Source organism: Harmonia axyridis, chromosome 1 (genome assembly GCF_914767665.1).
Source record: "Harmonia axyridis chromosome 1, icHarAxyr1.1, whole genome shotgun sequence".
Taxonomy (NCBI): Eukaryota; Metazoa; Arthropoda; class Insecta; order Coleoptera; family Coccinellidae; genus Harmonia; species Harmonia axyridis.
The window spans coordinates 68,101,365-68,129,171 of NC_059501.1; the positions used below are offsets into that span (position 1 = coordinate 68,101,365).

The 27,807-nt window shown below is 34.5% G+C and overlaps 1 protein-coding gene across 1 annotated transcript; it reads right to left on the minus strand.

Moving 5' to 3' along the window:
• Positions 1 to 7,554: 7,554 nt before the first annotated feature.
• LOC123681770 lies at positions 7,555 to 24,702 on the minus strand. The gene is made up of 4 exons (XM_045620061.1): positions 24,498 to 24,702; positions 17,649 to 17,819; positions 9,021 to 9,255; positions 7,555 to 7,856 (listed from the first exon to the last, which is right to left on the minus strand). Exons 1-4 carry the CDS (start codon positions 24,547 to 24,549, stop codon positions 7,739 to 7,741), a joined length of 576 nt encoding a protein of 191 aa, XP_045476017.1. The 5' UTR covers positions 24,550 to 24,702; the 3' UTR covers positions 7,555 to 7,738.
• Positions 24,703 to 27,807: the final 3,105 nt, after the last annotated feature.

Sequence of the window (27,807 nt, forward strand, 5' to 3'; positions counted from 1 at the left end):
AAAACAAACGACTGGGCTCGGGCATTTTGGGTTGCAACAAAGAGGTTACAATATATTTTGTTTGTCAACAAAAGGGTTACCAAAATTTCAGTGACATGAAAATTAGGTTTTGAAGCTCCTTTACCAGAAAGGAAAAAGGATAATGGTGTCTGTATTAAATTAATGGAATGATAATATCTAACTCACTAACTAGTTTCAAATAATGAATTAAATCACATTTAATCAGGTGAATTCGTAAATATAGGTATTAACCATTGAGTAATAAACATCGATAGAGGGAGTATAGATAATTTTTACATATTCCCAACATGGTTAGATGACGTTGTCGGATTGTGATATGTTTTTAAATACCCAATTTTACTATATCATTATCAATGTATATTATATTGAGTGAAATACAGGGTGTTTCCTAAACATGCGGCAAAAATTCAGGGGGTTGTTCCTTGGACTATTTTAAGCATGTTTTGTCCTTGGATGATTTTTGAAAAACCTCTTTGTTTCGAAGATACAGGGCGAACAACATTTTTCATATTTTTAAAATTAATAATAGTTTAAATAAAAATGCGTACAGCACTGTGTTTACTAAGTAGGTACAATTTATTTTTAAATTTGTTTAACAACATTCCAATTACTAAAAACGGCCAGTTTTTTGACTAAAAATTGATAAGTGCAGATGGTAAAGGAATACAGATTAAACACGGTTTTCATTTGAATTCGTTTTGTGATGTATTAGCAATTTTTAGTCAAAAAACTGGCCGTTTTTAGTAATTGGAATGTTGTTAAACAAATTTAAAAATAAATTGTACCTACTTAGTAAACACAGTGCGGTACGCATTTTTATTTAAACTATTATTAATTTTAAAAATATGAAAAATGTTGTTCGCCCTGTATCTTCGAAACAAAGAGGTTTTTCAAAAATCATCCAAGGACAAAACATGCTTAAAATAGTCCAAGGAACAACCCCCTGAATTTTTGCCGCATGTTTAGGAAACACCCTGTATATTTATTTGCGGGATTCTCAATTGAATATGCAAATTTGAATATTTGCAATCCGATATTTTTCCTAATTGTCGAATTGTAAGTATGCAGAATATTTATTATTTTCTGTATCTACCTGCTGAAACCTAAGGTTTGGCAACTATTGCTCTCCTAGTGTCATCCGTTGTTTCACGTCGTTTGAGGCGCTTGAAGTTTGTTTTCTGAATTTCTGACCTATTTAGGTAATCATCTCAATATATTTCGTTGAAACGATGATTCCCAATGGACAGAAGAAGTGCGTTATTTGTGGAGAAATTCGCGAATTGAGTGGAATATCATATTTTGATATGTTTCATTTCCGCGCGCTTCATGTCAAATTTGATAGTTCATGTTGAGGACAAAAAATGCTTACTGAAAAAGATATATGCTCTATCTATATTTATTACTCTGAGGTATTAATAGAATCATTTGTGAATCAGTTGTCAGTTTATATCCTACACATAAATGAAATGAAGAAAAAAATACAATTGACACTTAAAGTAACCACATTTACTGCAAACGTCATACGTTCAGAAGGTAACCTCCTGTCACTAAACAACCGCACAAAAACTTGTAACCTAGCGTCATAAAAAAATGGACCTAAAGCCAGACGTAAACCTTGACATTCTCAAAAAGACAACCTTAAACTTGTAATTATTCCTTGAATATTCAACGACGTCGCAGCAACAATCCTTCGCAAGGAAAATCTCCGTAAAATCGACGGCGACATGAATAATCATCCGCTAGATCCTGCCGAGATATAAATTCATTCCATCCAACCCTACCAACCCCCCACCCCTCGCTTCAGCGGCACATGAATACATTACAATTGATATTATATCAGGGATAGTCGTCCTATTCTCGTTTCTAGGATCAGATCGGGGTTTGTCATGATTTCCCCGGAGCCGAAAGTTTCCGCGGTTCCTTCTCCATCGAAATGCAACGGACGCCACTGTGCACGCGCGCAGCGTATTGTTTCACACCGAATTTTAAATTTGATCCGGGGACGGCGACACATATGAAATCATCGATGCAAATTGATAGGGCCCCATGGATGATGGTGTTGAAATAAATTTGGGGTATTGGCGATGTTTTTGATTAAACTAGACGGGCGGTAATTGTTGTTTGTTCTCCTTTTAAAGTTTAATCATACTGTGACGCCAGTCCTGGATAATATTTGCAATTTATTTCAACTGGAGTTATGTGGGAATAATTTGAGAAACGCACTGAAGGAGCTCTTGTTAATCAGTACAATTTATTGAAATATTGCTTCTGAATCTACTGAAGTTTAGGAGTGGCTTTTAGGATTATTATTTGTTTCTTGCCTCAGATTGCTAAATTGATCTATCGATTCTGTGGATCTATGAGCTACAGTGCTTTGTAGATGATATAGATCTATAGACTATTTGATATTTCAAATTGATATCAAATTCGAAACGGATTATGCATGATTGAAATATAATACAGGCAGAGCCACAAAGAACTCCCCGATTTGAGAACCAGTTACAATGTCATGGTTATGGTAATGCAGTGCTATACCAATTGCTAGCGCCCAGATGTCCACTTTCTATGGCAGTCTCTTACCTATGTTCTCGCAGGCTTAGAGCTAGAGTTAAGTCTTCAGAGAGTCTACCCTTAGCCGGAGTCCCACAGGGATCTCTACTGCCACCGTTATTATTAATATTATAATACATAGGCCTACAACTTTGCTTCCGCCTTTTTTCCGAAATTCGAGGCTTTATTTTAAAAAACTAGTTATACATTTCTGATTCAAAGTATTGTCCATCGTTACCCACTACTTTTTTCCATCTTTCGGGCAAAGTCCGGGTCTCACGTTGAAAAAATTGATCCAATTTTTTTCTTTTTCATAAGACCGGGAGTGCTGATCAGCCAGGCCTTGAGCCATTGATAGAAAAAAGTGATGGTCCGAGGGAGCAACGTCTGGAGAATACGGCGGATGGACCATTTCAACATTTTCAAGTATGTCTTGATCACTTTCCAACATAGGGTCGAGCATTGTCATGCTGTAAAATCAATTCATCGTGTCTCTCGTTGTATTGAGGCTGTTTGTCTTTCAATGGTCGGCTCGAACGCATTAATTGCGTTCAACAACGATCACCTGTGATCAGTTGGTTTCAACAACTCATAATACGCTGAACTGGTTCCAACAAATACTGAGCATGATTTTGAAACCGTGAATATTCGGTTTGGCCGTCGACGTGGAAGCATGGCCGGGATATCACCATGATTTTCTGCGCTTGTGATTATCGTAATGAACCCATTTTTCGACTTCAGTCACAATGCGATGCGATTCTTTCGTTTTTGCCTTGCAAGCAGCTGTTCACAAGCAAACAAACGCCGTTCAATATCTCTCGACTTCAACTCGTATGGCACCCAATTTCCTTATTCCTGAATCATTTTTATGACTTTCAGGCGTTTTGAAATGGCTTGTTGCGTCACTCCCAATGATCCTGCCAATTCTCTAGCCTATTTCTTCCCTAATAGCGGCCCCACCATAGGTATTTGAGTTCATTCGATGAGTCTCAGCCGCAGATTTTTTCAAACCAAAGCAGAAAATTAAAGCCTCCCGCAAATGAGGAGAATTTTTCAAATGAGAATAACTTTATGATTCAAACACAAATATTTCGATAGCATTATGTTTACAAATACTTAAGCTTATTACATCTACGATTTATTTATTTCGACAACAGTCATCTGTTACAAAACGGCGTGGATGCAAAGTTGTGCACCAATATAAAAGTTCAGAATCCTCAGCAAGATGAATAATGAAAATTTTCGCATAAAAATGAACCAATAATTCTTTTACTTTGTAAAATTGAATGCGTTTTATTTAAAGTGCAATTTTAAATAGAAAGGAAATATGATTCTGATTGCAGACATATTTAAACGGAATCTCAGAAAATATTATCGGTTCTAGTTTGATTGAAACAGTATTAGAATTGTGAAAAATGCACTAGTGAAACTGAAAATCTGCCAGATGCAACATTGACTGCACCAAAATTTTGCGATAAGCCAATATATCGGAATTTATACCTAGCGACTATATTTGATCTCTGTAATGACTGTGGTGAGCTCTGAGGAGAGTTTTTCAACATTGAAAAGGTTGAAAATTTGGCTCAGTTCAACAAAAGGTCCGGAAAGATTGGCAGGTTTGGCATTATTTTATGCTGTGATAGGAAGCTTTTCAGATATAAAGAGAAGATTCTTGGAATTGGAATCATAAAAAACACGAAGGACAAACTATATTACGAGTAAATGATTTTGTTTCCCCTTCACTGCAATTGTTTTTGTAATTGTAATTTTTAGGCATGTTATATTTTTATTTGTTATTGTTCCTTGTTGTGTATATACGTTACATATTACATGTGTTTATTTTGTTGAAATAATTGATGTGTACCATACAATGTATTTCAACAATATCTACCTCCTTGACATGCGATCTTTTCTTTAGGACGACCTTAAGGAAAAAGTGCATCAATATGGCCCCCATCTTGGAGCTCATCGTGAGGCGAATCCAGGAAATTGCTGTTATTCTTCCTGAAATGGTCCTCAAAGTGATGGAAAACTAAAGGAGGGACTTACTCAATGTGATAACAATGGTGATGCATTTTGCAAAATTGATTAAAAATGATATGATGCATGTTTATTGATAAACACAATAAAGTTTTTCTTCTCATCTTGCTTGAATTAGTTTTTATTAGCTTTACAAATCGGGGAAGTATTTTTGATATACCATGTATAATGTATATCACAGGTTTCTGCTCTTTACAATACTTTCTGAATCTAATTGAAGGCACCAAAAAGATTTAATATTTGGTGCCTCTTCTTGGACGATTCTGAACTATCCTGTAATGCATATATTTCAAATTAGATATTCATCGATAGACATGAAAAATCAATGATGTTGAGCACAACATTGAACTTTCAAAATAGAAACAAGCAGAACATATGTAATTGATCGACAGCCGCTATATAATGCACACACATGCACTGTTCACTCCTGGGCATTGAAAACTTGAAACTAATATACCTGCATCATTCAAACTTGGCGATTATACCATTTTAAATTCACCTCATTAACTTTGTTGACATGATTTATTTATGTGAATCCTTTGGGAAAAGCAGCGATAGAAAACCCGATAGGGACTCGTTTGCACAAAATATCAACCGGCTGCAGTTATTCACCCTTTGAACTGTGTGATGCAATCAACTAGCCACAGGCTGTAAAAACGAATTTATCATCATATCCGTTGTTAATGAGAACTTTATGAATTTTTATAATTTTCAGAATGGGCGGAGCAGGTAGGTATAGGTGATTGAGCTTTTTACTGCCGTGAATTCTACATGGCTTCACCAAATTGGAGGTACAAATGAAATTGAGAGATTCCTTGTTTAATTTTTATACAAAAGGGCCAGCAAACGCTTTGTTTTCGAGATAAAGAATGTTTCTTGTAGCCTTCCTTTTTTGTGTTGATTATACCAGTTTATTGGAACTTTATTAATATTATTTACAGATTGGGTAAATCAGTACCAAACCTTATAATCAATATTCATCACAGTTTAATTACTGGATCTTGGAATGGAATTTGGATTTTCCTGAGGATTACTTGAGAATTGTTTGAAATTTTTTTTTCGAAATTGGTAGCAGATACGACAAAACAACAAGAAACCAAAAAGTTCAGCACCTACTGAACCAAAGTTTTTTTTACTATTTCTAAACTACCATTGGTCCATTGGAAGAAGGTTCTGTTGGAAAGAAGCATTAATATTACGCTACAGCTCCAGCTCTGTTAGCCTTCCGGGAACTGCGACCGAATTGATCCATTGTTTTTAACCTAACCTATTCATACAAACCCATAGGAGGTCGTCGATACTGTTAACGCAACCGACGACATCCTTAGGGGCCTTGGCTATTACTTCGTGAGTATCCAGATTTGCATTTGCCATGTGAGTGGTTCTTAGTTGACTTGATCCGGTCATTTGAACACAATAGGTGCTTTCCAGCCAACGTCAGGAGCTCCTCGGTACAGGTCCGAAGCGTACCGAAGCGCACTTGTAGTGTCTCAGTAAACAGGGCGTCGAGCCCCCGCGTTACCTTCCCCCTTCCCCTGAAGCACCCCCCGCATTTGCGGGGCTTCGAGCCCTGACAGGCGTGAGAGAGAAAGAAGACCGTTACTTCGCATAAAGTACGAGACAGCTGTAGAATTTGACAGTTTCGTTTTGGCGCGTTCCACTCATAGCAAGGGCTCGAAGCTCTAATGCGCCGAGCCCCGGGGTGACATGCACCTGATTGGAAAGCAGCTTATGTGTTCGGCTGTTTCTATCTCCTTTCCACAGAGCCTGCATGTCTCATCTGCTGACTTACTTATGCGGTACGACAGGTATTTGCACCAACAATGTTCTGTCAGTAGTTCCACCATTACTCGAAGCTCAGCTCGTGGTAGCTTCAAGAGCTTCCTAGTATAGGTCGGTGAAAGCACCACTAATTTCTTTGTCTGACGAAGACCTGGAGTGTCCCTTCAGATAGTTTTTTTTCCTACTACCATTGTTGGACAGCTGCCTTATATTTGTTTTTCCATGCCCACAGGATTAACAAGTGTTTACCTCGATGCCGTTTTTGCAAGTTCGCCAGCTTCTTCGTTTCCTTGAATACCACAATCACCCGGTGGAGTTACTTTATTGCCCCTGGGCAGTTTCTTCAAAGTATTACGGCACTTTCATGTCATTAGAGACCTCTGCGTGACCTGGCTGACCGTAGTGATGTAAATACTCGCCTCTTTGAGGTTTGTTTTGAGATACTCTTGGGCGTAAGTATAGACAGCTAGTGTCTTGGTTTGCAAGATAGAGAGCTCACTTCCCAGGGATCTAGAGAGCCCCGATTTAGGCCCACATACCCCAATACCTGTGCTTCCCTCTGATTTTGATCCATCGGTATACCATATGCAGGACTTTTTGTCCAAGCGATTCACAAAGTTCATGGCACTGAGAAATATCATCCTGAAGATTTGCATTCGAAATTAGCATGTCACATGATAAAATCTTTAAAGTGGAATATCTATACCAAATATCAGTTATATTATATATTGTAGAGGGAAGGTATGAGCAAAAAAATGTTGAACTTTAACATCCAGTATCTTGAGAACAAAGCGTTTATGGGTCCATGTAAATAGGACTCTCTTTCTTAAAATGATCTGACGAATCTAAACGAGAACCATCCCGGACAAACTCACATTACTACTGGAAACAACCATTCCAAATGAAAAAATAATTTCTGGAAAGTTATAGATAAATTTTGGACAATTCGGAAATTTAGAACATAATGAATAAGATTGATTTTCGAAATTTTTTACATCATTTCGTTTTGTATAATGCATTCAAAAGTTAAACGTAATCATTCCTGGTTCTAGCTTCACTCTATATTTATAATTGAGATTATCTGATCTAATCACCACTCTTGAGGGGCTCTTCCTTCTGAGATTTCTTCAGATTTGCACTTGTTTTACTCATAAAAATACACGGAATTAAAAAATATATATTTACAGTTAAAATTTTCAGGAGAATTATCCGACAAATCTCGAGAGAAGAGCGAAATCTAATTTTATTTACAGAGCCACTTAAAATAACTTAAACACATATTTGGACTTATCATTTCAAGTCCTCAGAAAATTTTTGTTCGAAGGTTGGATTTTCTTGAAGTATTTTATTTTCTCTCTTCATCATTGAATATATTTTCCAACAGTTGTTTTGTTATGGATCGGTGAGGAAGTGTTGGATCAAGTTTTGGTCTACCATACAACCTACTGTTGATGACATACAATCTGAAACAAAAAATATATCAAAGAAATATCATAAGCATTACAATTAATTTAATATAATAAAAAAATTATTTCGCAGTTATAAACAGATTATTAATTAATCGAAAATATGAATTCAGTAAAGAATTTTCGACAAATGCTAACCACCCACTATCAGGTAAACCTGACAGGGTAACTGTTCAGGCCTGTCAGGTGTCAGAAATTATATATTCTATACTGAATACATGTTTCCTACTGTTCTGCTGACAGACGAGTAGACTTGATAAGGGTGTGGTCATAAGGTGTATCTAAACAGGACTCAGTTCCTTAGTAGTTCTTAACTAAGTTCGTAAATTTCATGTACATATTGAAAAATGTCGCAATGAAATAATGAAGTTCTTGGTGATTTAATTGAAAAAGTGAACTTTGGTTGAGGAAAGTAAAAGATAATCACTTTCAAAACAAAGACAAGAGACAAAGAAAACTAGTGAATAGTGAATTAGTGAAGGAAGGAAATAGAGAATGATGCAAACGATATCATGGTTAGGAAAAAATCAACAGTTTGAGATTTAATGTTCGAAACGAGGAAGAATATTGACCCCTCAATGAAATTTAGCGCCACACAGACTACATCAGGAAGAGAAATTTGGCTCTAATGAAAGAGAAAAAATTTTTTCTAGAAAAATGGTATTGGAAAATTATAGGTATCACCCTTGAAGAAGAAGAAGAAGAAAAAAGTTTATTTTATAAACTATATTATATTATATTTCATAAACTAATTACATCGCTGAGGTATATAATATTATAACCAGTGACTATCTTGACTAATAACGTATAATTTTAAAGAAAAATGAGTTTTTACTATTTAGGCTCGGGTCTTAAATTATAGGTACCTATTCTTCTTTTTTGTGAATAAATTGTATTTTCATTTACTGCATGCAATTTTTTTAAGATTTAATTTGATGAGTATCCAGACTCCGTTGAAACACTATCGACCATTTAGAACTCGAGGGGACAGGGATGTAGACATATGACAATCAGATCTACTGAAACCATTAAAATTCTTATTTAAGGTACCCTTCAGGAAGCTGAATAAAAACATGATGAATATAATACCTTCCTCAATAATTAGTACTACTAGTACTACTAACTAATAGTACGAGTAACTAATCTACAAATAAGACTTACTTCGAACTCAGGTCGCATCTAACATTGAACCACCAATCACAAACGAAAACAGCTTGGCTAAACTGGGTTCCGTTCGGACACAGAAACGTCGTTTGCCTTCCGTCGATGTCACAGTAATGCCAACTTTGACACCTTGCTTCCTCGTCAGCATAGAATCCAGGATAGGCTTGGTCGTCGCAGTAAAAATTGGTGTAAGGTACTGTACCTAGGACTGGATAGTCAGTGCCTGGCCTGCCTTTGAAGGAATACAAAAAATATTAATGATTTTTTCAAATTTTCAAAGCCCCAAGCTGAATTTTGGGGAATTATGGAAGTTGAATGAATGAGCAGTTGAAAGTGGAAATAGCGGAAGCTACGTAAGCTTATTTATACTCTAGCGATTTTTCTATCCCCATTCTATTACCCCTATGTGATATCTCTAAGAATCTAAGAGTTCCTACAAGTGCTATGCAAAAAGGCCTTTACTCCCTAGGCTGCACCCTCATCTTTCAGATTTTTTCAATGAGAATAGGAGTCATGTGATATCTTGTTGAACATTTTCTCTATACATCAGGGTGTTCTCGAAGGAAGTTGAGCAGAAAATTTTTAAGAAAGACTCAAGATAAACACTTGAAGTTTGTCGGGAGAAATCAATAACCAAATTGAAGCAGTATTTTACGAATGTATTACACTTAAACACTACTTTTTGAGGTAACTTTCATCTAACTAATCAAAAAATAGGTTCTCCTGGTTCTCATTTGAAAAAAATGAGTTTCTTAGTTTTTTGTCATGACTGACCTTGACATTTAAATCGGAACACACTGTATGTTCGTTTGAATTTTTGATTTACGGAGGAGAAGCATTGGCATGTCTTCTGATAGAAGTTTAGAAATTTTCCTGCAAAACTCTGAAAGTTATCAACATTATAATTGAGTTCTATTCGAGAAAATAAGAAGATTTCAGATAACTTTTCTGGAAAAAAATGGAAATGATACATTAAAGCAATGAGTGATTTGATTATGACTAAAAACACTGGGTGTCAAATTTAAAAACGAAAGTTGGTATCATTTTGGGTAAACCGGAGGGTTTTTTGAGAACCCACCTTTCCCAACAAAGCCCAACTATAAAATTCCAAGTGTTTATCTCGAGTTTCTTCGAAATATTCTTATCAACGGTTTTGGTGGAACACCCTGTATTAATTTTCATTTTTGAAATTGAACAACTTGACCGAATATAAGGACTATATCTTTGCCTTTAAATCATGTGAATTCGTAATGATGTTATGGTTGTAAATTTTGTTTTTTATATAGTATTAACCTTACATAAAAAATTACCAATTTATTCATATGTCTCCTGTGATCAATGATCTAACAATACATAGATACGTCCTCAGTCGATCGTGCAGTGCCGAGCATTGACTCCAACATTAAAGAGAGAAAATTGGAGACTCCAGTCACGTGACGATCACAGAAAATATGGAGTTTGAAATTTAAATTTCAACCGATGATTTAATGATATTGATCTAGTTATTATGTATGTATTTAAACTATTTTGTGATTCGGGTCAGCTGATGCATACATTATGCGTGTCACTTTGATGTTGCAGTCGATTCCTCTATTTCCACGCCATCTATTATTAGATATCATATTATTAGATCATTGCATGAGATATTGTTCGATACATATTCCCTTTGAAAATCGAAAAACACTAATCGAATAACGTTTCATATCTTGTATTTATATCACTCGATAAGACGAACACAATATGTTTGATAAGGTGTCCATGTCGCATAAAGCACACCTACTAGATATGTTGTAACATTTCTGGAAACAAAGAGAGATATTATAATAATTATGTTTAAATTCATACAACTCTCATTAAGATCCGAAATGAATAATTCACGATTTCAGACTTAAACGTAACAGAATCATACCTTGACAAAGCCAAGGTTTCATTCGCTGACCCAAATTTGATTGGGTACCTACTACAGAACAATGAGAAATCTCACTGAAAATGCACTTAAATGGTTGTCGTGTTTGGTTATATTTATCTTGGTTCTTGGTGAATGTTACAAGGACCGAAGTGATTGATAAAAACGTGGTAGGTTTACTCAACGGTTAATGAATCCTTCTATCTTATATTATCTCCCAACTCATTAACAAAAAAAGTAACAATGAGTATTATACCGCGCGAGCCTTCAAAGTAGGAGGCGAATATTTCTAACGAAACGTCTGAAATATTTGAAGCTGTCATCTTTTGACATTTGACAAGTACGAGGGTTACTATTTATGTATTGAAAATACAAAAAATAAAAAAAACGATTTGATGCAAGATATTTTTATTGCTTTTCAAAATAATTGCCTTTTAGGATTTATGCACTTTCGTATGCGATTGAACCATCATTCGAAAAATTTTTTCCGATCAGAAGATAGTAAATCTAAAACATGGGTTTTGAAGGCCTCAACCGCATCTTCGGCCGATGAAAATCGTTGTCCACGAAGTTTATTTTTAGTTTCTAGGAAGAAGAAGAAGTCATTCGGTGCCGAGTCGGGGCTGTAAATTTGATTTTTTGTGCGTCCAAATACTCATTCGTTGCATTTGATGTGTGTGAGCGAGCATTGTCATGATACAAGATGATTAATCGTTTTAGGTTTGTGTCTTTGAATTTACCGAAAACTTCAGACAAACAAATGGTTCCATACCAGAAGAATAGATAGTTCAAGGAGAATATAAAAAAAATTGCCCAATATTTCCGTGTCCACAAACCGAGGGAGTTGAAATTTTGGGTGTTGATATGAAAAAACAGTTTCAAGATCCGTGCCCAGGCTCAAGCGGATCACATCAAAGAAAATCCAAGGAGAATATTGAAAAATACCACAGATCCGATAGGATTGAGATTGTGGGTGGATATAGAAAATAACAATTTCAGGTTTCCTTTGGAATTTTTGTTCAATATTTGCGTCATAACCATAGAAAATCAAATGGAATAAAGGAAATCATTAGGAAAGCACTGAAGTGAAAGTTAGAGGCTTTTGAACGCTCGTTCATTCATGCGTACATAGTACACAGTAGACCTACAAAGGATTTTATGAATTTGCCTATTTGCCCTATTTCTATTTACCTTTATAACGCTTACGCCATTGAGTTCATGCTCTCGAAATAAACTCATCTTCAGGGCACTTTTTTGCTGTTTTCTACTTCCTAACGTCAACAAAAAAGTCAGTGTTGAAAACAGATGTTCGCGTCAGAAAACCTGAAGTAGCGAATATGTTTATGCATGAATAAACTATTCAAATAACACCTTGTGGGCGTGTATCTTCTTCAGAATTTCTAGACTTCCCAGCCATTTTTATGACTTTGACATTGGTATTTGAATATGTCAAATTCACGAGATGAAAAAACATGTTTTGATAATTGAGAAAGCGTGATGATATTCAACTAGAATGATTTGTTCAGATTAATTGGTAAGTTGAACAATGAAATTGTAGGGGTCATGGTGTTGTAACTGAGGGAAATAAATCTTGTAGATCGTGAATTATAAGAATAGATTACTAGTTATGAGTAGCCGTAACTTTCGGTTCGTTATTTTCATTAATAGACATCCGGAATTGTTTGAAAATATAATTTTTTCACGACAGAACGACTTTTGTTAGTTACCGCGTTCGTTGCTAGATCGGTAGATTATTTTTACTGGTTGCTAAGATAAAAATAACAGTAAGTGAATCACTTACCGTTCAGCGAACGGTTAGTTAAAATGACCTAATATTCATTGACATAATGAAATAATACAAAAACAATTTGAATTTCAATAACTGCAGAACAGCCGATTTCATAGGTTTTTAGAAATAATTTTTCTTCAGAAGATTCGCTTTTGCTCATTTTTTAATTATATTATAAGTAAATTCAGTTAATTATTGTCACTTTGACAATCTACAATCGATAAGCTTTCATCACCAAGACAATGCCTTCTATTATATTCCTACACATCATCGACTTTAAACCCACGAATGACTCTTATTATTTTGGGTAATTATTTTGTAGTTTATGTAGAAAGTGTGTCTTTCATGCAAAAAACGCTATGAGTATCTCAAACTTCTGATTTCAGGCAATAATTGGAGTCGTCGCTGCGCTCCTCTTCCAAACTATTGTCTTCGATTGGTAAACTGTCCTTACCGTTCTCGATACTTAATAATACCATTTCATACTCTGAATTTTTCCCGATTGATGTTAGGAAATGTATAATACAAAAATTGGAGAAAAAGGTCTAGTTCTCCACTTTCCTGAACAGTTTTCTGTTGTGAAATTATTCATATAGATCAAAAAATATTTTTCTGATAACTATAAGTTGTCATACGTCCCCCAGGAGTATCATATACAATTCGATTCATATATGTACCCCAACTTTTCTCTAACTTTTCAATACATTATTTGTCTTTGTTTTCGAAGTAGGCTTCGACCTCGGCCATCACTTCTTTATTATAGCTAAATTTCTTTCTCTGGAGCAATCTTTAGTGGTCTGCAAAAAGCCAGTTTGCACTGGGGGCCAGATCTGGAGAATAAGCTAGGTGGTAAAGCAGTTGCAAGCGCAATTTTTCAATTTGACCATGCTGTTCATCGCTTTGTGATTAGGTCCATTGTCTTGGAGAAAGGGAGTTTTTTCTTTTGAATTTGAGGACGTTTTTTCTTAATTTCTGCACTCAATCGATCCAATATCGTTCTCTTATATTCACTGTTTATGGTTTTACCTTTGTTAAGATATTCTGAATTTAGAAGTTACTGTGATACATTGTTGTACTGAAGTTTCTATTATTAGGTATAAGAGATTGTCTCAGTGTTGATGTTGTGGTTGTAACTTTGACTTGTTTCCCCTTCTTAGTATTTTGCTCTTTTGTAATCATCAAGTATTTGGGAAATAAAATCATATTCAATTTAACCATAATCTTGCCATTTAATGTTTTGAGATTTTGGTCGCTTTGGACGGCTTTCACAGACTGCTTTCGAATTAGCTGACACTCTCTTCGACTCTGGAGTGAAGTGGTGAATCCAATATTCATCGATGTTAAATATGGAAATAAAATTCCTGTTATTTCCACTTGAGAGCTCCAAAGAGCGGTTGAAGCAAAGCTTTCTCATGGTCAAAATGTACTCTAAAAATATGACTACACTGGCTACTGATATCTTCAACTCCACCTCTATCACTTGCAACTTCAATTTGCCATTAAAACCATTTTTCTCGTTTTCTGAAACCACTGCCGAATTCGAGCTACTAGAGGACTTAGCATCGTCGATCATGTTCAAAGTCAGTAAACCACCTTATGACCGTTTTTGTGGCTGGAGCAGAGTCTGAATATCACGTATCAAGCCAATGCTTTGCTTGCACAGTATTTTTATCATTGAAAAGTAGTGTTTCATCAATACTCTTAACTAATTTCTATTCATTTTTTTTTAAATAATAAATGTAGCATCTTTAATATACTGATCCAGAGTCACACATCAATGAATCTTTTGGGGCTTTTTACTAACTGAAAAAAAGTGGTGCGCTAGGCCTGGGTCTCATTGACTTAATTAGTGGGCAAGAGAAATAAACCAGCGAATCTTATTTTTTTCAGAAGAGTTTAATTCGTAGGATAAGATGAGAATTATGTTGTTTTCATATCGGAAATGTAGGTAACGTTTGATTCGATAATTATCTATAAGAATAACTTTACTATACGTTAGTTTTTTTCGACTCCACCATAATTATTACTATGAACATAAATAGTTCTACACTGATGGTCACAGGACTCAAAGTTTTCCGAATCATCCTCAAAACCTGTATTGTTAACTAGTTTTTGCAATAAATATTCAAAGAAATAAAAGGTCAACAATATTCTTTCCACTAAATGGACCAATACAGTAAAACAAATCAGTCAATGGAAATTATTCATTACGATTTTCTTGGTAAACTTGGCAAACGCTTGACTGCCTTGCTATCAAGGTTTCAATATCAATTTTCGCTATTTCTTTGAATCTGTCATCTCGTTTTGTTTACATTTGAACATATGGCGTGATCGAAAAGGAATACATGAATGAATAATGACAATTGATTTATGTAATATGTAGGTATAATATAGGTTTCGAAGGTGTTTATCATATGGTTCGGAAGTTGATACGTAATCTAACAATTCACATTGTATTTCTATTAAGTTTAAAGCATTAAAAATCCTTCGGTATGAATACCTTCTTCCTTTGATATCTGAATAACAGATGATTTAGCGAATGTTTTGCGTGCTTTTTCTAGTGGACAAATGTTTGTGATTATCGAATTTGTTTGTCGAAAAAAAAAGACGATTAAATTTTTTCTCTTCGCCCTCAAAGACGATAACTTACGAAAAAAATATCTAGACGCAAACAAAAAGAATAACAATTTATTGCATAGCCTTCAATGTAAGGTTTTTTATTTTTTCGATCTCTCCATGGTTTCTTCACAATATTCATATTCATTCAATATTTCCGTTACCACAAAATCGACGGTGTTGAGATTTTGGGTGTTACAATTAAATGAAAATTTAAAATTCTATGGAAAAATTTAAAATAACTGCATCAACCATAGAAACCATAGAAAATTAAAGAAAAAACTAATACTTCAGTGACAACAGATCGAACCTAGTTTGAATTTTGCACAGGTTTGAAATAAGGAGTTTTTGAGAGCTTTGCGCTGAAACCGCCTTTGGAGACAACATATAGCTATGTAATGTACAATAATCCAAGTCTCATTGGTGGTAATAATTCATAAATTAAAAGGTAATCAATAATTCAATGATATGAATTTGTCTATCAAGATTTGGGTAGTTGCTGTTTTTCCACCGATGTCCATCATTTTACTATTCGATGAAGATTCTTGTTTTGCGACAATTTCATCGGAATGTATTATCACCAATTAAGTCTTGTGTAACTAAATTCTACATTCAATTTCATTATTGTGACACCCCGTAGTATTCACAATGCTACTTGCACAATTGGAACATATGAATTAGAAGTAATTATTCTTCCTCATTGTTATGGTGAGCCATGTGTCGCTGATTGCCAACTCACTTCATTATTTAATTATTGCAGAATACTCACGAACTTCTCAAGAATGTGAGTTCAGAACAAGACTCAGCAACGTATTTTGAGTTGAGGTGGAATTATAATCACTGACTATACGCGTAGCAAATTCCATTCAGATATCTATAATTAAAGTATGTACAGGGTGATTGTTTATATTTTATTCAATAGCTATTTCAGTCAATATTGGTCTTACAAAAACGTTTAAATCGGAAAATATGAAGTATTTTTCATTTTTTCAGAATTCAGCACTAGGAAATACAAAATAGCATTTTAAACCTGAAAATTTTATGTGAACTGGTATTTTTTGAATGGAACACCCTGTATTTCATTTTTCTAATCGGCAAAGCTCTTTCTCCTGATTTCAAATATATCTATATACTTTATTCAGTTTATCTTTGTCAGTTATCGAAAAATATAGATTTTTCGTCTAAATCTAACGTAGATGTAGAATACCACATGACAATGTTCCGATTCCCCCATGTCTTTAAGAATTGCATATACACGTATACCTGTATCTAATTAATTGAAATGAGTAAAACAAGAGCAAACATTCAGTTTTCAGTATTCAAGGTGTAATTATACTGATCGAGTAAACCTACAAACTCAAGATGTCACAAAATTGTGCATGTAGATTTTTGTTTCAATTATACTTTATTCAGTCGTTTTGCTTTGCGTCTGCGTGAGTCAGAACTTTTCGTGAGAAAAGTATCACTGGTTTTTCATATTATATTTTTTTTTTTCGATGAGCGAGTTAATAAATTTCAGTTACTAATTACTGAGATGGTTCACAGCAAGTACTTTATGAAGTAGAGAGGTCCAATTGAATGGCCTCCAAGTTCTTTTGATTTGACACCTCTTGAATTTTAGTGGGCCACTTAAAGATTGTCGTGTTTAGACAATACCTAGATCTTTGCCAGAGAATAGTGTTAACATCTAATGAAATAATACTTAGAATATTACAGCAAATCAAAATTCGATCAGATACTCACTTAATACAATCAACCCTTTACGACCAACGAGTTTTTTACACTGAGACGAACGTTGTTCGTCATGTTGCCATTTGAGAGTCCTAAGGGAATTTTCATCCCGTTTGAGTTTATAATCCTACTAATTTGTAATCGCAAGATGTCCCCTGCCAAATATAACCTCATAGGTACCTATACAAAATTAATAGTGTCCTTAGAGGGCAACATCGTCTATAGGAACGCGATTTATTTGTTTAAAACCAGGATTGTCTAACATTAGCCTCAAATATTGTCGATCCTCATATTGAACGGTTCAACGAACCATGATTCGAAGACTTTCTCATATCTTGTCGCTTCTTCGTTAACATGAACTACTTGTCTTGATATCGGTACTACTCACAAACATCGATTTGTGCGTAATCCAATGACAGTTATGAAATAAGAATGAGAGCAACTGATATTTTAATCACTAGGTAGTCTAGTGTAATCATCATCGATGAGAGTTGACTAACTCCAAGCAATTAGTTTGCAGGATAAAGAATACCGAGTGTACAGGACCTTCTAACCTCAATAGATTGATTTAGTTCAAACATACCTGGGATGGATTTCCCTAGCTCCAGATATTCGATCACAGAGGGACTTATAAAACCAGGAGGAACGTAATTGGCCTGTAATTGATTGTTCCTTTCATCCAGTTCGCTATCTACGTCATTTCCAGCATCCGATGGTCTGGTCCTCTTTATTCTTGGCCCTTCCTGCGATCCACCTAGAAAACCAATAGGATAATCAGTCACCGAAACGGAATATATAGAATTTACAGCATGAGAATCTGAATCAGGAATGAAAGTTTGAATGATGAATACACTCTAACGTCTATTCACATCCTATTAAGAGGCGATCAGCTCAAAAATTAATGAGCTTTATTTTACGCTAGAGACCATCGGTTTATATGAGGTTTTCTTTTCAATATTATTCATTTTAATGTGTTCATCATTGCAGAAAGTTCTTATACCTGTATTAATTTTTTTGGAATGGAAAAAAAACAATAATGTTAATATTTATTGAAGAATAAATATAAGTTTCCGAACAAATATTTAGTTTTTCATGAATTTTCAATTTAAAAAATATTATACAAAAATTCATGTCAAAGGCAGAAAATTCCTATTTCTGAAATTTAAAATGAAGATGTTTAAATGGTTTTTTGAAATTTTGCCTGTGGTAGGAGAGGACGGTAAATCAGAGAAATGTTTGAGATTGCTTAATCCTGAAAAATGGTGGAAATTCAAAAACGCTGAGGAGTAGTTGAGCAGATCACGAGAATGCCACGTGATATAAACCCCTCTCAAGGATCAGTATCATTACTCCTTTTGATTTTCATATTTTTAAACTTTTTTCATTATTTTTAAATTTTTCCGATCGAACATCAACGGAAGAAAGAAGCAAAATTCTTGTATCAACATTAAAATTCAGTTTATTATTTCTTATAAAAAACATTTGGGAAAACAATGAGGAGGGGTTTGGAGTGCTCGTTCATTTTTGCGCCAATTGCGCCCTCGGAGATCATAATATTCTCTCTGATATTATTCTGATGAAGCTATCAGCACGAAATGTTGTAAGAGGCTTTGAATTGTTATTCTCTATATGTATAGAAGCAACATTTTAAATTACTCTCCCATTGGCTGAAGCTAAGCGCTTCAGGTGATTTTTCCTTCAAACGGTCCAATATATGACAGTACAGTTCCGAGTTAACAGTTGTGCTATAGGAAAGCAGCTCATAGTAGATTTCAACTACTTCCGTTTTCGCTTGACGTTGTCGTAAGTGATCCACTTTTCATCACCAGTCACCAACCATTTCGAAAATGGGTCGATTTGTTGCGATTCAGAAGCATTTCGCTGATGGAAATTCGATCCAAGAGTTTTTTTGCGTATTGTACCCTCACATAGAGCTGAGACCAGCCTTATGCTAATGGTTCTGAACGGTTTTTTGTGTAATCTTTAGCACTTGGGCAGTCGAAATAGTGCTTACATGACGGTCAGATTCGACAATGTCATTGAATTTATCGACATTTTCGACAATTTACCTTCCAGTGTGCACGATGATCGTATTTGGCTGTTACATTATCAGGACCATGAACACTTCCTACATTTTCATCTTTCTAACACCATCTAGTTTCTAGTAGAACCCGATCGGACAATTAAAACTGGACAATTAGAATTAGAAAAATAATGGATTTCTTTTCACTACACCTATTATTTGCATTTCTAATTTTCAAAACGCGACGTAATCAATTAGTAATTAAAAAATTAAAGTGATTTTTCTTAATTTATGGTAGGTATAGCGTTCTAAAAGCTTGAAAAAGTAGGAAATCCATACGGCCAGATGGACAGAATAAAATTTGACGACGAATTTTTGTCAGTATCGTTAATGACCGTTCCCGGCTCAAATTTGAAAACTACAAGCATTGCGATGAAATGATTACTATATATCGAATTATCTCTTTTTACGCGCAATCCATATTTCATTAGATCATTGTTTTGACAATTTAACGATGTCAGACAGGCGCAGATTTGAGTTCCGTGTGGCACATAAATATTTCCATTCAACAGTAACCCAGCTACCATGAAGTAAAATGTATTTGTTTGAGCGAAAACCATACGTCGATCGAAATAAAATTTGCTCATAAAGGAATGAGAATTTCAAAAACAATTATTCTAAACGCAATAAGTATTTTTTGCTCTGAAAATTATCAATGCGAAACTATTTTTGCCACTGGCAAAATAATAATATTTTTTATGCATTATGCACTTCTATGCATTGAAGAAGTGTAGAAAATTGTTCTCTCAAAAGTTAGTACCTACCTATGTTCACGCTTTTCCTTCACATGTTTTTTTTTTAAATGGCAATAATCGTCCCCTTAATTATCAGCATTCCTTCAAGGAGCAACCTGTATATGCAGGTGTACCTACCTACAAACAATTAATTTGTTTCCATACATCCTAAACGCAAAACACTTCTTCCGTAAGTTCTGACTAGGTTTGGTAGACTGCAAGCTTCCAATTATAGTTTAATTCGAAAGTTTGGAATCTGCAACTTCACCGCCTATTGTGGTATCCAGTTCAAAGGCAAGCGCCTCTTTATGCTGAAATTCCATTTGTTACATCCACAAAGTAGCGGATTACTCTTTCCGAAAATAAAACCTTCCTATGGCTCAATTAATACAGGGAATTAGGAAGAATACTTTCGTAATTAATTGAAAAGTATTCGGTTAAGATTTATTAGAGATCTGCGAAGAACTGGTAATCAGTCATTTAAGAAGTTATTGTATTAGATATAATGACTTTTTAACTTGACTTCCCGAGGTACCTAATCTTAGATCGAGTTCAATTCGACAAGGTGTGCTATGGCTTGCTCCCACATCTTAAAGGTCTCCGAATATAACTGTAAAACATATTATACAAAATCTTAATTTGACAAAATATTGCGGGTTATTCATACATGATGAATCTTTAACTCATACATAAACATACATAGGCGTACAATTTTGCTTCCTTCGTTTTTTTCCGAAATTCTGAGTTTTATATAAAAACTGCTGATACATTTATGATTCAAATTTTGTCCATCGCTGGCCACTACTTTCTCCCATCTTTCGGGCAGCGTATGAATCCCGCGTTGAAAAAACATCTTTTGAAGCGAACCACGAATCGGAAGTTCTGGTCAGCCAGGTCATTGGTCAAAACAAGTGATAATCCGAGGGAGCAACGTCTGGAGAAAACGGCAGTTTAGGTATGACTTCCCATTCCAACGTTTCCAAGTATGTCTTGACCACTTTCGCAACATGGGGTCTAACATTGTCATGCTGTAAAATCACTTTACCATGTCTCCCGTTGTAATGCGACCATTTGTCTTTCAATGCTCGGCTCTAAAGCATTAATCGCGTTAAATAACGATCACCTGTGATTGTTTCAGTCAGTTTTAACAACTTATAATACATCACGCCGAGCTGGATCCACCAAATACTGAGCATGACCTTGCAACCGTGAATATCCGGTTTGGCCTTCGATGTGGAAGCATGGCCAGGATATCCCCATAATTTTCTGCAGTTGGGATTATCGTAATGAACCATTTTTCGTCTCCAGTCACAATGCAATGCAAAAATACCTTCCTTCTCTGCCTTGCAAGCAGCTGTTCACAAGCAAACAAACGCCGTTCCATATATCTTGGCTTCAACTCGTACGGCACCCAATTTCCCATGACTCTCAGGCTTTTTGAAATGGCTTTTTGCGTCACTTCCAATGATCCTGCTGATTCTTGTTGCGTTTGACAATAGTATTGATCAAGTAATGCCTCCAATTCTGCATATTCGAAAACCTTTCTCTTCCACCGCCATGCTGGTCTTCCATTCCTGAAGCGTTCAAACCACTCTCGGCATATTTTTTCATTAATAGCGGCCTTACTTTAGGTATTTCAGAGTATTCGATGAGCCTCAGCTGCAAATTAATTTATATTGAAGTAGACAATTAAAACCTCCCGCAAATGACGAGAATTTGGCTCGTAAGCTGACATGTTTAATTTAGAATAAATTTGTGATACAGACACAAAGCAACTAATATTTCGATGAGTGATTCTACAAATACCTAAGCTTATTGTACGACATCTTCGATATATCTATTTCGATTACCACTTACCGTTGCAGCCATCCATTGAAAAACGGCAGAAGCAAAGTTGTACACATAATATTTTAACAGTACAGAAGAACACTTTTTTTCCTCAGCTTTTTTTTCTGATTAGACTCAGATGAGAAGATTTATCCATTTCATAATGAGCTATGCCACCCTTTATTCTTCCTCAAGTGCCTTTTCCGAGACAATAGTTGGCAGTCATCATTGCTATCTTTACTTTAGACGTTGCTGTCTTAAAAGGTTGGTTAGAAGTGCATCCGAACCACTCTTCCAGGATTCGTAACCACGACATACTTCTTCTACCTATATAACGTTTTTCCTTAATCTTGCCTTGAATTATGAGCTGCAAAAGATCATATTTCTTCCTTCTAATGATGTGACCTAGATATTCCAATTTTCGTCTTTTGATCGTGTTAACAAGCTCTCTATCCTTGCCTACGCGTCTCAGTACCTCCACATTTTTAATTTCTCCGTCCTTGACATTCAGAGGATCCTTCTGGGTACAATTTTTCCAAGCATAAGATATACCTAACCTAACCTTGGAAATGAGCTACTACCTAAGAAAAACCAACATGAACTTACTTTCTCGATTCCATTTGGTGAACGAAGTAGTATTTATAATACAATAAATGAGTTAACGCAATTTCGTGTTCCCATTTTCTCCGCTTATTACTGATAATCAATAGGTAAATCTAAATTCGTCCAAAGGGAAACTATTTAAACTTCGAATGAATTAAATAAGTTGAGAATATGGCTAAATATGTACCTATTCGAAAATCGAGATGACACATACACAAGAAATTTTATCTCTTTCAAAACCAAAGCTGGAATTTCAGGTGCTTAATAAATTCTTCTTAAACAGAAGAAAATGATATTTTCAACTATTTATCCGTATGTTTTAGTTAGATACTAGATGTTGAATTGATTTCTACAGGAGAAGTAAATATTTCAATGAAGTTCATATCGACGTGTTTTACAAGGACGCATAAAAATTTCACTGAAGGAATTTTAATACTATTTGATTCTAAAATATTGAGATCATAGCAGGTTGTGAGATATTAAATATTTTATAATATTTTCGATGAGAAATTACTTCTGGATGATCGATAATTATTTAAATTACTTTTACTTCCTGACTGGAATATCGGATGGTTACAATCGGAATTTTCCGATCAAATGGAACAACCAAGGTTGAGGAAGATAAATGAATGAAGACTTGAAAATATGTATAATGTTACAAATCGATATTGACGTCATTTTTATTATTCTGAAGAGGATAAGTATCTTTATTGTGTTTGGACTCGAAATTCGATGTATGACAAATTACCCAGTTATTTTTGTTTATTATACGTTGGAATATATTCTATAAGATAGAAGAATATATTACACAGCAACAATTAGCTTATTCGATATTCCCGAATCAACTTGCATCCAACTAAAAAATTAATTACAGTTTCAATAACAAAAGGAGATATCTCTACTCAAATAGGTACGACTTTTGAGTCGTTCTCAGCAGATAAATCACCACAGGAAAAACTTATTGAGAAGGAGTTTGAGATTTGACAGTAATGAATCAAGGATTTCCAACCAATTGCAATAAATATTAGCATGAAAACTTTTCATTTGATTAGTTCAACGTCGAAAACGTGTTTGTTAATGAATTCTTGGAAATATAGGGAAATGCTCATGAGGAATAGTTAAGAATCACCTGTTGAATAGAAACAATTCAAGAAAAGCTCTTTACATAGCGTCATGCGCGTTTGAGTGCCCGTTGTTTTACACCTATTGCACCGTTGGAATGGTCCAGATTTTGGTAAAAAAAAAAAACAATAAATATGCACGATTACAATAACGACAAGCCCATTTCCACTATAACCCCTAAAGCAGGAATTTCTAGTGTTGATTTGCTTCAAATAACAGCAAAAGTGATTTCGACTTAAGCCAAAAATGTAATTCCTTTTCCATGTGTGTTATAGGTGGGGTAATTCAAGAATTAGAGCAAAACGCTAGCTCTCTTCGAGCCGGTCCTGGTTGGAGAACGCAGAACTCTAACTATACCGGATGATCTTTTAAGAATGTCCAATCTATGAGTTTCTATACCTCGAAATAATATGGTGATTCTGTCCAACATGCCTCATAAAAATATTGCTAGTTAGTAGTTTCCAAGATACTCTTATCGTTTGGGATCATTGCCGGTTCGATATTCGAAAAAACAGACATTGTGACGATATTATATGGGTTGCGCTGTTAAGGGTTGAAAAAAAGTAAGGCCACAGAAAAGAAATTCTTATTTTGCTTATTTTGTTCACGTGAGGTAAAAATTTTGACCATAACATTTTCCACTTTCATCTGATTTGAATCAATCGAAGCCTAAACGTTCAAGCTGAGCTTAATCTTTTTACGAAAACTGCAAGAGAATATATTCTCCAATTTCAATAACTAGCATGAAGGTACATAATAGGTGCAGCGAGATAAACAAACGCTTAAAAATAATACTTTGTTCGGTTCTTCTATAATCGATTAGATTAATTGTCGATTGGTAACTACTTTTCGGAAATACCAGACGAAGATGTTTTGCTTCCTATTTACCTAAATATTCAATTTGAACTGAAAGAAAATACTGAAGAAATTCCCAAAACAATTGATTTCATGAAGAATTCAATCTCGAAACATGCACTTCAATCGTTTTACCATTATATTTAACCTATTGAGGCATTCCTGAATGTTTTTCGAATGTCAGTAAAATTTCATTAATCAGACTCACCTAAAGTAGTTAAATAACCCAAGATGATGATCAAACCATGCGCGTAAAACATTTTAGAAAGTGAAACTAAGCCGGTTACAGTGTTATTGTAAAGACATCTCGTGAGGTACTACTGGTGCTGCCTAGCCTTTGCAAAGATGTCAGTTCTCAGTCATCTTCTCCCCAAACAAACATAAGAAGCAAGGACTCAACTTTGTGTTTCGTGCTAGTTGGATATTTCGCGTGGTGTCATTTTGTTGTTGTATGGAAACAATGGACTTGAAGTAGGTATGTGTGTCTTTGAGGTCGCTGTCTGAATTTATATTACAATGAATGACCAGAGTAGTAGTAGTCAGAAGTTTTTGCGCTCTTGTTCAAAATTGTATAGATGTATTTTTTTTTATGAAATTGCGAATGAACCTTCTACCTCACTTAGTCTTCTGAATACAATAACTCAATTGAGTAAAGTGTATATAATGTCATGAAAATTTACCTGATACCTTCAAAACAATGTTATTCACCACTTTCGAAGAACGTATTTCTTGAGAAAATCAAAATCATAAAAATATACTACTGCATTCTAAGAAGGTTCGATTTTTCCCCATTCGACCTATGGTCTTCCATATCGGAAGCAAATGCGGGAGAACATTTTCAAATTATATATATTGCAAAGAATCGATATTTTTAATGAAGTTAAATGAATTTTTTCGCATTGTGATTGAATGTCCTCTTGCAACGATAATTATGTCCTTCTGGTATCCAAGAAGATAGCAGGAGGTATCAAATCGAAGAAATGCTAAATGCAAGAACATTTAGCATTGAACTGAAAAAATTCGAAATGAAACAGATTGATCTTCCAGAGATATTCTGTGGTTCAAACGGTTATCTTATCAGAAAATCTGGCAGAATTTTTGGATAACTCACTGAATCGATTAAATATATTATATAAAAATAAAAATTCGAAAAAATCTGATCGACAGATCCTGAGAGATTGAAATCTTACGAAAATACTTTTTAATCTCTCTTTGATATAAAATACACACAAAATTAGCATGAACATTCGATCCAATATTTTTCTACTGATTTCAAAATTCAATGAAGGCTCAATTCTGAAATCATAATTCCAATATTTTTGGAATAGAATTCTTCATAGATGTAATAGTTGTTTTTTGAATCAAGTTTCTGAGATGAAATTTAAAAATGGAGTAGATTCCTTTGTGCCATCTATGAATTCATAAATAGACCAAAATTTAACTCCTGTCTTGCGATCTGTTCACGATTAGTTCTCTTCAATATATCCATGAGTTACGGATCTCCTAACAAAACGAATGTTAGTTCAATATTTCATTCATAGAGGTCGCCGTGAGCCTGCAACCATTAATATGTTTGTAGCGAATGACGGGTTATCTGCCTACTTCGTCCAGGGTGGAATTTAGCCTACAAGGAAACAATTTTCCGATATCGATAGTATTTTGAAGATAACTTTGGTTGTGCTACTTCGGTAATGTGGATATGCTTTATCGAGGAATTCTATTACTTCAAAAATAATATCATCATCTCTTCATGAAAATTAATTCAATTTTTTTCTATCTAGTATAAATTTCAATTACTTTTAATATGCCAAATAATTAATTATCAGATATGAATGAGAATGAGAAATTCTAGAACTGATTTCGGTTTATTATTTCCAATAATAGAAATGAATTAAAGAGAAAACAATGTTTTCTCTTGAAATTTTCACAGTTTACGTTTTGGAAGTAGAAGTTAGAATTTAGAATTCGAATACCTACAAAAACAATGTAAATTTTTCACTTTGATTTGTCATTGCAAATACATATCGACAAATACAGAAAACATTGAAGTTGTGAAAAAATTTTAGTTTCTTTCTGTGTTTTCCGGAAGTCACAGACTAGGTACTCCGAACAGTTAGAATTTGCGGTTTTTCCTCATTTGAAGTTCTTCCTCGATAACTCTTAAATTATTCATTTTAGGTATAGGGTTTGCTGGAGTTATCTCCACTCTTTTTATGTGTAGAATCGACTGAAATAAAAAAATATATAGGTTCCAATTTGAAAATCTTGAGTTTTGATGAATTTGAGTTGTCCGAGTTCATGATCTTCTGATAAACACATAAACACATTTTTCGTCCAAACCGCGAAATGGTTTATAATAATACGTATTTGCAGAATCAAAAATGATGAAGGTTTTTTCGAAAAAAAATTTTCTGCAGAACTATTGAAAAAATGTGACTCCTTGTCGGCACCATTTTTTTCATGAGAATCCCATTAACTCATGAACCATTGAGTTTATACCCAAGGCATATTGCTGAAATTGTTATCAAAAAAGCTATCTAATGATGCAATAATAAACTGGGTGTGTCATTCGAAATAAGGTAGTAGTAGACTCTTTTCGGTATAACCGGAAGTTATAGAGATCTGAAAATATTTTACAGAGAAAGAAAATTGTCTCAAACTTCAACATGCAAATTTTCAGTACAGTATTGTGATCAGTTTTCCATGAACGTCTAATAGGCCATCGCGGTGAATCACCCTGTATAAAAAATAAACGATTATCTACCCGTTCACACTTATTCAATGAAACACTAAAATTCTTGATGACTGTCTGATGCTTGTGTTTCGGATTACTTGTTCTGTTAAATGAACTTTAATCAACCTTTTCAGTAGCCTAGCTAGAATACCATAGTTTACTAAAAAATAAGGTATTCTGGAATAATATGCTAGTAGGGAATGATTGAAATCGATAGTTCTTGAATCAGCGAAGAAAGAGGTATTGAACTTTATATCTTCTCTTCAATTTCGATATGATGGAATAGTTTCTTTATCGATAACACTCGATAAAATAATTATTGAAATTAATTTATGTCTTATCAGTTCGGTAAAATTTCTTTCCATCTTTGATATTTATCAGTGGAATATTTGTGTTGACATTTCTCAAGACTGTATGGACCCCCTTCTTTGATGATATTGCTTTTATCATCGAATTTGTCAGTGGTTTTCAAACAATTCCAATATTTGATTTTTCAACATACCTTCTTATTGGTGTTGAAAATTGAAGAAAGCACTGACGTGAGGTCAGAAGTTTTTGAGAGCTAGTTCATTTTTGCGCAAATTTCACCTTCGAAGACCATATAACCAAGGTACCATTGACGCATGAATGAAGGAGCGATAAAAAGTTCCCGACTTTAAGTGATAAGTTTTTTTTCTCGTAATTCTTTTCCAATATTATCAGGTATAAAAAGAAATCCATTATTTTTGCATGACAAACAAGGCTTTGATTACCATAGTTAGAATGTTCCGATTTAGGTCAAATA

Coding starts and splice junctions, on each gene's coding strand:
- LOC123681770 (XM_045620061.1), bottom strand. CDS start 24,549: ATGTTTTACGCGCATGGTTTGATCATCATCTTGGGTTATTTAACTACT. Junction 17,820..24,497: donor GGGTTATTTAACTACTTTAG/GTGAGTCTGATT, acceptor TTGGTTTTCTAG/GTGGATCGCAGGAAGGGCCA. Junction 9,256..17,648: donor GCTAGGGAAATCCATCCCAG/GTATGTTTGAAC, acceptor ATTCCTTCAAAG/GCAGGCCAGGCACTGACTAT.